General features: G+C 67.7%; 1 protein-coding gene across 2 annotated transcripts; it reads left to right on the forward strand.

Moving 5' to 3' along the window:
• The first annotated feature begins 3553 nt into the window (after positions 1-3553).
• On the forward strand, positions 3554-10782 carry S1PR2 (sphingosine-1-phosphate receptor 2). 2 transcript variants are annotated; one of them, XM_075445994.1, is made up of 2 exons: positions 3554-3585; positions 9543-10782. In XM_075445994.1, exon 2 carries the CDS (start codon positions 9636-9638, stop codon positions 10683-10685), a length of 1050 nt encoding a protein of 349 aa, XP_075302109.1. In that variant the 5' UTR covers positions 3554-3585; positions 9543-9635; the 3' UTR covers positions 10686-10782. The 2 variants fall into 2 exon arrangements, with proteins under 2 accessions (XP_075302109.1, XP_075302108.1); XM_075445993.1 differs by lacking the exon at positions 3554-3585 and adding an exon at positions 8054-8130.

Here is a 10782-nt window from a genome sequence, read left to right on the forward strand (position 1 = left end):
TCCCAGTTCTGCTTCCCAGTGCTGCTTCCTGGTGACACTTCCCAGTGCTGGTGCCGCTTCCTGGATCCCCTTCCCAGTGCCCCATCCCAGTTCTGATTCCCAGTGCTGCTTCCTCGTGCCGGTGCCACTTCCCAGTGCCAGTGTTGCTTCCCAGAGCCCCTTCCCAGTGCCCATTCCCAGCACCACTGCCTCTTCCCAGTTCTGTATCCCAGTTCCACTTCCCGATGCCACTTCCCAGAGCCGGTGCCCATTCCCAGAGCCCCTTCCCGGTGCCCATTCCCAGCACCACTGCCTCTCCCCAGTTCTGCATCCCAGTTCCACTTCCTGATGCCACTTCCCAGAGCCGGTGCCACTTCGTGGTGCCACTTCCCGGTGCCCATTCCCAGCACCACTGCCTCTTCCCAGTTCCACATCCCAGTTCCACTTCCCGGTGCCACTTCCCAGAGCCGGTGCCCATTCCCAGAGCCCCTTCCCAGTGCCCATTCCCAGCACCACTGCCTCTTCCCAGTTCTGTATCCCAGTTCCACTTCCCGATGCCACTTCCCAGAGCCAGTGCCGCTTCCCGGTGCCCATTCCCAGTGCCCATTCCCAGCACCACTGCCTCTTCCCAGTTCTGTATCCCAGTTCCACTTCCCGATATGACTTCCCAGAGCCGGTGCCCATTCCCAATGCCCCTTCCCGGTGCCCATTCCCAGCACCACTGCCTCTTCCCAGTTCCACATCCCAGTTCCACTTCCCGATATGACTTCCCAGAGCCGGTGCCCATTCCCAATGCCCCTTCCCGGTGCCCATTCCCAGCACCACTGCCTCTTCCCAGTTCCACATCCCAGTTCCACTTCTGGGTGCCACTTCCCAGAGCCAGTGCCACTTCCCGGTGCCCATTCCCAGCACCACTGCCTCTTCCCAGTTCTGTATCCCAGTTCCACTTCCCGATGGCACTTCCCAGAGCCGGTGCCCATTCCCAGAGCCCCTTCCCGGTGCCCATTCCCAGCACCCTTGCCTCTTCCCAGTTCCACTTCCTGGTGCCCCTTCCCGATGCCCATTCCCAGCACCACTGCCTCTTCCCAGTTCCACATCCCAGTTCCACTTCTGAGTGCCACTTCCCAGAGCCGGTGCCACTTCCCAGTGCCAGTGCCGCTTCCCGGAACCCCTTCCCGGTGCCCATTCCCAGCACCACTGCCTCTTCCCAGTTACACATCCCAGTTCCACTTCCCGGTGCCCATTCCCAGTGCCGCTTCCCGGTGCCCATTCCCAGTGCCCATTCCCAGCACCACTGCCTCTTCCCAGTTCTGTATCCCAGTTCCACTTCCCGATGCCACTTCCCAGAGCCGGTGCCCATTCCCAGAGCCCCTTCCCAGTGCCCATTCCCAGCACCACTGCCTCTTCCCAGTTCCACTTCCTGGTGCCACTTCCCGGTGCCCATTCCCAGCACCACTGCCTCTTCCCAGTTCTGCATCCCAGTTCCACTTCTGAGTGCCACTTCCCAGAGCTGGTGCCACTTCCCAGTGCCAGTGCCGCTTCCCGGAACCCCTTCCCGGTGCCCATTCCCAGCACCACTGCCTCTTCCCAGTTCCACATCCCAGTTCCACTTCCCGGTGCCCATTCCCAGTGCCGGTGCCACTTCCCAGTGCCCATTCCCAGTTCCACTTCCCAGTGCCCATTCCCAGTGCCGGTGCCACTTCCCGGTGCCCATTCCCAGTGCCGCTTCCCGGTGCCCATTCCCAGTGCCCATTCCCAGCACCACTGCCTCTTCCCAGTTACACATCCCAGTTCCACTTCCTGGTGCCCATTCCCAGTGCCGGTGCCACTTCCCGGTGCCCATTCCCAGTTTCACTTCCCAGTGCCCATTCCCAGTGCCGGTGCCACTTCCCGGTGCCCATTCCCAGTGCCGCTTCCCGGTGCCCATTCCCAGTGCCCATTCCCAGCACCACTGCCTCTTCCCAGTTCCACATCCCAGTTCCACTTCCCGGTGCCCATTCCCAGTGCCGGTGCCACTTCCCAGTGCCCATTCCCAGTTCCACTTCCCAGTGCCCATTCCCAGTGCCGGTGCCACTTCCCGGTGCCCATTCCCAGTGCCGCTTCCCGGTGCCCATTCCCAGTGCCCATTCCCAGCACCACTGCCTCTTCCCAGTTACACATCCCAGTTCCACTTCCCGGTGCCCATTCCCAGTGCTGGTGCCACTTCCCGGTGCCCATTCCCAGTTCCACTTCCCAGTGCCCATTCCCAGTGCCGGTGCCACTTCCCGGTGCCCATTCCCAGTGCCACTTCCCGGTGCCCATTCCCAGTGCCCATTCCCAGCACCACTGCCTCTTCCCAGTTACACATCCCAGTTCCACTTCCCGGTGCCCATTCCCAGTGCCGGTGCCACTTCCCGGTGCCCATTCCCAGTGCCGCTTCCCGGTGCCCATTCCCGGTGCCCATTCCCAGCATCACTGCCTCTTCCCAGTTCCGCATCCCAGTTCCACTTCCCGATGCCACTTCCCGATGCCACTTCCTGGTGCCACTTCCCGGTGCCCCTTCCCGTGGCGTCCCCCCACCCCCCGGGAACGCTTCGGCTCCCGAATCCTTCCGGCGAGCCGGGATCCGGCCTCTGCCCACCAAACCACGGCGGCCGAGCCGTGCGCAAGCGGCCCCGGGGGGGGGGGGCCGGGGGCGGGAGAGCCTGGGGGCCCCCCCCCCCCCCTTCCCTTCCCCACCGCCTGTTTCTAATTAAATCCCTTCCAATTAAATCCCATCCCCGGCCTCTCTCCGGCATCGCGGGGGCGGCTCGAGGCTACGAACGGCTCCAAATTTTGGGGGGCTGCTGCGGGAGGGGGGTTCTCCCCTTCCCCCCCTATTTTTTTCCCAGATTCCCCCCCCCAAATTCCTTTTTTCCCAGATTTTCCCCCCAAAAATTCCTCGCCGGCCCCCGGCCGAGCCGTGGAAAATCCTGGAAGCGCTTCCAGGCGGGAAAAATCCCTTCGCCAAAGCGTCGGTGTCTGGGGGGGGGGGGGGGGGGGCCCAGTCAACCCCCCCCCCCCAAAAAAAATAATGGGGTGAAGGGTCCCGGTTGGGATGGGGGGCCCGATCCTGCGCCCCGTGTTTTGGGTCCTGGGGAGTGGGAATTTGCTGGCGCTGGGGGGAACTTTACTGGTTTTTACTGGGGTGGGGGGGGAATCCCCTTACTGGTTTTTAGTGGGGATGTCCCCCCCCCCCAACACGTGTCCCTTGCTGTCACTGCTGTCACGCGGCTCCGTGACGAAAAGCCACCGAGCCACTTCCCCGTGGGGCACCCCCTGGTTATGGGGCACGAGTGGGGGGGGGGCACGACCCCCTCATGGGGGCTGGGGGGGGGGAGACCCCCGTGCCCCCCCCGTAGGGGGTCTCCCCCCCCCTCCCAGCCCCCTTTTTGGGTGTCTGGAGGACACGGGGGACCCCGGCATCCGAGTGGGTTGTCGGGGGGGGGGGTGTCACGCGTGGCCCCGCCCCCCAAGGGGCGGGGAATGGCCTGGGACCGCCCCCCCCCGCCCCCGCTCCCCCCCCCCCCTCACATGTTGCAACCGGTCGGCGAGCGGGAGCCGGGACCGGGACCGGGAAAACAACCGGTAAGAGACTGAACCCCCCCCCCCCCCCAACCTCAGACCCCCCCCCAAAACCTCTGCGCCCCCCCCCCCACCCGAGACCCCCCCCAAAACCTCTCCGACCCCCCCCCCCCAAACCTCTCCCAGCATCGCGGCTTCCCCTTCCCCGCCTGGGGACCCACGCGTGACCCCGCCCCCCCCCCCAGCCCAACCCCGCGGGGGGGCACCCACAGAGGGACCCCCTCGGCGTGGGGGGGGGACCCCAGCGTGTCCCCAAGGGTGGCTGCGCCCTCGTCCGCCCCGCGGTGACAAAGTTGGGTGCCCCACGGTGATGAAGCGGGGTGCTCCATGGTGACAAAACGGGGGTGCCCCATGGGGATGCCCCACGGTGACAAAGTTGGGTGCCTCAAGGTGACAAAACGGGGTGCCCCACGGTGACGAAGTTGGGTGCCCCACGGTGACGAAGTGGGGTGCCCCATGGTGACAAAACGGGGTGCCCCATGGTGACAAAGTTGGGTGCCCCACAGTGGCAAAGTTGGGTGCCCCATGGGGGTGCCCCACGGTGACAAAGTTGGGTGCCTCATGGTGACGAAGTGGGGTGCCCCATGGTGACAAAGTTGGGTGCCCCACAGTGGCAAAGTTGGGTGCCCCATGGAGGTGCCCCACGGTGACAAAGTTGGGTGCCTCATGGTGACAAAACGGGGTGCCCCATGGCGACAAAATGGGGTGCCCCATGGTGACAAAGTTGGGTGCCCCATGGTGACAAAGCGGGGTGCCCCATGGTGACAAAGCAGGGTGCCCCATGGTGACAAAGCTGGGTGCCTCATGGTGACAAAACAGGGTGCCCCACGGCGACAAAATGGGGTGCCCCATGGTGACAAAGCTGGGTGCCTCATGGTGACAAAACGGGGTGCCCCACGGCGACAAAACGGGGTGCCCCATGGTGACAAACTGGGGTGCCCCACGGTGACAAAGTTGGGTGCCCCATGGGGGTGTCCCACGGTGACAAAGTTGGGTGCCCCATGGTGACAAAACGGGGTGCCCCACGGCGACACCCGGTTGCCAAACCCCCATGGGTGGGGGGTCCTCGGTGCCCGTCCCGCCGCGGTGACGCCGACGGCCGCGGCCATTGTCCCGCGCCGGGGCGGGAAACGGGTGCTGGGATCCGGCGCAGCTGTTTCGGCCTCGCCAACATCTGGCCCGCAGCTGGCGGGGGTGGGGGGGGGCCCCGGGGTGGGGGTGGGGGGGGGTGGCACCTCCCGGCTCCGGGACCTTGTGCAACGCCTAACGGCTGCGGCGGGCGCCCGCCGGCTCGGGGGTGGCATCGCCGGGGGGGCCGTGCCCTCGGGTGTGCAATGGGGTGCTGGCACCCAGCTGGGTGTGCAACAGGGTGCTGGCACCCATGTGCCATCGCTGGCACCCAGCTGGGTGTGCAACGGGGTGCTGGCACCCAGCTGGGTGTGCAACGGGGTGCTGGCACCCATGTGCCATCGCTGGCACCCAGCTGGGTGTGCAAGAGAGTGCTGGCACCCGTGTGTCCTCAGCAGCACCCAGCTGGGTGTGCAACGGGGTCCTGGCACCCATGTGCCATCGCTGGCACCCAGCTGGGTGTGCAACAGGGTCCTGGCACCCGTGTGCCATTGCTGGCACTGAACTGGGTGTGCAACAGGGTCCTGGCACCCATGTGCCATTGCTGGCACCCAGTCGGGTGTGCAAGCGAGTGCTGGCACCCGTGTGTCCTCACCAGCACCCAGCTGGGTGTGCAACTGGGTGCTAGCACCCGTGTGCCGTCACTGGCACCCAGCTGGGTGTGCAACGGGGTGCTGGCACCCGTGTGTCCTCACCAGCACCCAGCTGGGTGTGCAACGGGGTGCTGGCACCCGTGTGCCATCGCTGGCACCCAGCTGGGTGTGCAACGGGGTGCTGGCACCCATGTGCCATCGCTGGCACCCAGCTGGGTATGCAAGGGATGCTGGCACTGAACTGGGTGTGCAATGGGGTCCTGGCACCCATGTGCCATTGCTGGCACCAAGCTGGGTGTGCAAGAGAGTGCTGGCACCCGTGTGTCCATACCAGCACCCAGCTGGGTGTGCAACGGGGTGCTGGCACCCAGCTGGGTGTGCAACGGGGTGCTGGCACCCATGTGCCATCGCTGGCACCAAGCTGGGTGTGCAAGAGGGTGCCAGCACCCGTGTGCCACCGCTGGCATGGAACTGGGTGTGCAACGAGGTCCTGGCACGCGTGTGCCACCGCCGGCACCCAGCTGGGTGTGCAAATGGAGTGCCAGCACCCACGTGCCCTCACCGGCACTGACCTGGGTGTGCAAGAGGGTGCTGGCACCCGTGTGCCATCACTGGCACCGACCTGGGTGTGCACTGGGGTGCTGGCACCCAGGTCAGTGCCGGCGAGGGCACGTGGGTGCCGGCACGCCGTTTGCACACCCAGCTGGGTGCCGGCGAGGGCACGCGGGTGCCAGGACCCCGTTGCACACCCAGTTCCACGCCATGGGTGGCACACGGGGGTCCCCGTGCCCGGGCGATTCGGCGGCGGCGAGCCGGGATGTGACCCCGTGCCACGCGGTGCCACGCCGTTCGACGCCACGCGTCCCCTCCCCGTGCCGCGGCTCCCGCCGGCACACGCGTGTCCCCGTGAGCGCGTGCCGGCGCGGGGGGCACGCGGGGGGCACGCGGGGGGCACGGGGGGGGCCCCGGCGCCATCTGGCTCGCTAAGCCGGGCGCTAAGCCCGGCCGGGCGCCGGCTGCCGGGGCCCTGATCCAATTTGCTCCGCGGCGGCCGAGGGGCCGCAGCCCGGGATGTTCCGGGAACAAGGGGCCCTGTGTGTCCCCCCTGCTGCCCCTCCCCCGGCGCCCATGGCCGGGGGGCTCCCAGCCCCCTCCCCAACCCCCCCGACCCTGGCTGGGTGGGTGAGGGGCCGGGATCCTGGTGCTGACCCCAGCTGAGCATCCCGGGGCAGGATCCCAGGGCAGGATCCCAGGGCAGGATCCTGGTGCTGATCCCAGCTGAGCATCCCGGGGCAGGATCCCAGGGCAGGATCCTGGTGCTGATCCCAGCTGAGCATCCCGGGGCAGGATCCCAGTGCGGATCCCAGGGCAGGATCCCAGGGCAGGATCCCGGTGCTGATCCCAGCTGAGGATCCCAGGGCAGGATCCCAGGGCAGGATCCTGGTGCTGATCCCAGCTGAGCATCCCGGGGCAGGATCCCAGTGCGGATCCCAGGGCAGGATCCCAGGGCAGGATCCTGGTGCTGATCCCAGCTGAGCATCCCGGGGCAGGATCCCAGTGCGGATCCCAGGGCAGGATCCCAGGGCAGGATCCCGGTGCTGATCCCAGCTGAGGATCTCAGGGCAGGATCCCAGTACTGGAGCCCAGGGCAGGATCCCAGTACAGGATCCTGGTGCTGATCCCAGTTGAGGATCCCAGGGCAGGATCCCAGGGCAGGATCCCAGGGCAGGATCCTGGTGCTGATCCCAGTTGAGGATCCCAGGGCAGGATTCCAGTGTGGAGCCCAGGGCAGATCCCAATGCTGGAGCCCAGGGCAGGATCCCAGTATGGGATCCTGGTGCTGATCCCAGGGCAGGATCCCAGTGCGGATCCCAGGGCAGGATCCCAGGGCAGGATCCTGGTGCTGATCCCAGTTGAGGATCCCAGGGCAGAATTCCAGTGTGGAGCCCAGGGCAGGATCCCAGTATGGGATCCTGGTGCTGATCCCAGGGCAGGATCCCAGTGCGGATCCCAGTGCTGGAGCCCAGGGCAGGATCCCAGTATGGGATCCTGGTGCTGATCCCAGGGCAGGATCCCAGTACGGGATCCCGGCTGAGGATCCCAGCTGAGGATCCTGGTGCCAGTCTCGGTGCAGGGTCCCAGTGCGGGGTCCTGGGGCAGGATCCCAGTACGGGATCCCAGTGCAGGCTCCCAGTACGGGATCTCGGTTGAGGCTCCCAGTACGGGCTCCCAGTACGGGCTCCCAGTGCAGGCTCCCAGTACGGGCTCCCAGTACGGGCTCCCAGTAGGGAATCCCGGCTGAGGCTCCCGGTGCCGATCCCGGCTGAGGGTCCCGGTGCCGGTCCCGGTGCAGCCCCCTCCCGGGGGTCCCCTCGCCCCGTCCCCGCCCGCCGCCCCCCCCCGCTCCCCCCTGGCTCCGCCCGCAGCCGGGGCCGGGGCCGGGGGTGCGCGGAGGCTCCGGTGCCTCAGCTCGGGGCGGGGGCGGGGGCCCTCCGGGACCGGGGGCTGCTGCGGGGACCGGAGCGGGGTCGGGGGGGGGGGTCCCGGGGCGGCGGGACCGAGGGGCGGTGCCCCGGCACGGGGCGCGGCTGCGCAGGAGCCCGGGCGGCGGCGGGAGGCAGCGCTCGGCGGGGGGGGGGCACTGGGACGGTACTGGGACGGTACTGGGACGGTACTGGGACGGAGCGGGCGGCGACAGGAGGCAGCGGTCGGCGGGGGGGGCACCGGGACGGCACCGGGACGGCGCTGGGACGGCACTGGGACGGCACTGGGACGGTACTGGGACGGTACTGGGACGGCACTGGGACGGAGCGGGCGGCGGCTGGAGGTGCGGCGCGGCGCGGCGCGGGGCTCCTTCCCCCCCCCTCCCCATCCCATCCCCCCCCGCAGCTCGGTCACGCCCCGCACCCACCCGCTCCCCTCGGGGGTCCCCCGACCGGGGAGGGGCCTAACGAGGGGGGGTCGACCCTAACTTTGGGGGGGGGGGCGCGGTACCGGGGGTCCGTCCCTAATGGGGAGGGGGGGGATGCGGTACCGGGGGTCCCATCTCTAACTGGGAGGGGGGGGGATGCGGTACCGGGGGCCCTGTCCCTAACTGGGACGGGGGGGGATGCGGTACCGGGGGCTCTGTCCCTAACTGGGACGGGGGGGGATGCGGTACCGGGGGCCCTGTCCCTAACTGGGACGGGGGGGGATGCGGTACCGGGGGTCCCATCTCTAACTGGGAGGGGGGGGGATGCGGTACCGGGGGTCCCTTCCCTTACTGGGAGGGGGGGGATCCGGTACTGGGCGTCCCATCTCTAGTTGGGGGGGCAAGCGCTGTACTGGGGGTCCCATCCCTAAATGGAGGGGGGGGACTGGGATGGGGGGACGCGGTACCGGGGGTTCCATCCCTAACTGGGGGGGGGAGGACGCAGTCCTGGGTGCCCCATCCCTAACTGGTGAGGGGGGACACGGTACTGGGTGCCCCATCCCTAACTGGGGGGGGACACACAGTACTGGGTGCCCCATCCCTAACTGGGGGGAGGGACAAGGTACTGGGTGCCCCATCCCTAACTGGGGGGGGACACAGTACTGGGTGCCCCATCCTAACTGGGGGGGGACACAGTACTGGGTGCCCCATCCTAACTGGGGGGGGTGCGGTACTGGGTGCCCCATCCTTAAATGGGTACATGCAGGGACCCCCTCCCTAACAGGGGGGGGGCAGTACCGGGTCCCCCCCCCGAACCAGGCGAAGGGGGCCGTTACCGTGTCCCCTCACCCTAATTTTGGGGTGCGCACTCCCCCCGCTCCCCCCAACTGGAGGGGGAGGCATTACCAGTCCCGTCCCCCCCCCCAGAGGGGGTCAGTCCCAGGTCCCAGCCCTCACCGGGGTGGACGTGGGGGTGTCCTACCCCCCCCCCCCAGCTCTCCCATCACCCCCCGGAGAAGACACCCACAGCACCCCCCCCCATCCCCAGCGAGGGTCCCCCCACCCCCGCGTCCCCCATCTTCACCCCGCGCTCACCCCCGGGACGCTGCCCTCGTGTCCCCCCCCTCCCGTGGCGGTGGCAGGAGGGGGGGGTCCCCGCTGGCCGCCCCCCAGCCGCGGCTCTCGTCGCCCGCCGTCAGGATTTCCTTTTTGAGTCATCTCTGCCGCGCCGGCGCGCGGAGGCGGCGCGGCGGCCGCTTCTCTCCTCGCCGAAACGGATCTGAACCCCCGGTTCGCCGTCGCCCACCCCGGTCTCTTCCATCCCGCAGGTCTCCGTAGCCCCCGGAGCGCCGGCGTCATGTCCCGGCGGCGCTGAGGGCGGCGGGACGGGCGGCGGGCGGCGCCGCGGCCGGCGAGGAGCCATGGGGAGCATCTACAAGGAATACTTCAACACCAAGAAGATCCAGGAGCACTACAACTACACCAAGGAGGGTTGGGAAAGCTCCCCCACCACCTCGCGTTGGGTGGTCTCCATCCTGGTGGTGCTGTGCTGCTTCATCGTCCTGGAGAACCTCTTGGTGCTCATCTCCGTCCGCTGTAACAAGAAGTTCCACTCGGCCATGTACATCTTCATCGGGAACTTGGCTTTCTCCGACCTCTTGGCCGGGTTGGCCTTCATGGCCAACATCTTGCTCTCCGGAGCCACCACCTTCAACCTGACGCCGGTGCAGTGGTTCGTCCGGGAAGGCACGGCCTTCGCCACGTTGGCCGCCTCGGTCTTCAGCTTGTTGGCCATCGCCATCGAGCGCCACGTGGCCATCACCAAGGTCAAGGTCTACAGCAGCGACAAGAACTGCCGGATGGTGCTGCTCATCGGGGCGTGCTGGGTGATCGCCGCCGCCATTGGCAGCCTCCCCATCATGGGTTGGAACTGCATGAGCGACCTGCGGGATTGCTCCACCGTCCTCCCCCTCTACTCCAAGCGCTACGTCCTCTTCGTCATCACCATCTTCACCCTCATCCTCCTCGCCATCGTCGGGCTCTACAGCCGCATCTACTGCATCGTCCGCTCCAGCCACGCCGAGATCGCCACCGCCCAGACCTTGGCCTTGCTCAAGACGGTCACCATCGTCCTGGGAGCCTTCATCGTCTGCTGGCTGCCGGCCTTCATCATCCTCCTCATGGACGCCTCCTGCCCCGTCCGGGCCTGTCGGATCCTTTATCAGGCGAACTATTTTTTTGCCTTCGCCACCCTCAACTCGGCAGCCAACCCCATCATCTACACGCTGCGCAGCAAGGACATGCGGCGGGAGTTCCTGCGGGTGCTGTGCTGCTGCGGGGCCGGGCGCCGGGCCCGGACCCCCGGCCGCTGCGACCTCCCGCTCCGCACCTCCAGCTCGCTGGACCGCTGCCCCCCGAAATACGAGCTGCCCACCTCGCCCATCACCCGCGAGTGTACCACCTCTGTCTAGGGGGGGGGTCACAGCTGCCCCACGGCCACCCCATGGCCGCCCCGCGGTTGGGACGGCGGTACGAAGGGCGCGGGGACGCGGTGGGCGTTTTTTCCAG

This window comes from Opisthocomus hoazin, chromosome 35 (assembly GCF_030867145.1).
Source record: "Opisthocomus hoazin isolate bOpiHoa1 chromosome 35, bOpiHoa1.hap1, whole genome shotgun sequence".
Taxonomy (NCBI): domain Eukaryota; kingdom Metazoa; phylum Chordata; class Aves; order Opisthocomiformes; family Opisthocomidae; genus Opisthocomus; species Opisthocomus hoazin.

What these genes read in the sequence shown, in the direction of transcription:
- S1PR2 (XM_075445994.1), top strand. Translation starts at nt 9,636, where the DNA reads ATGGGGAGCATCTACAAGGAATACTTCAACACCAAGAAGATCCAGGAG.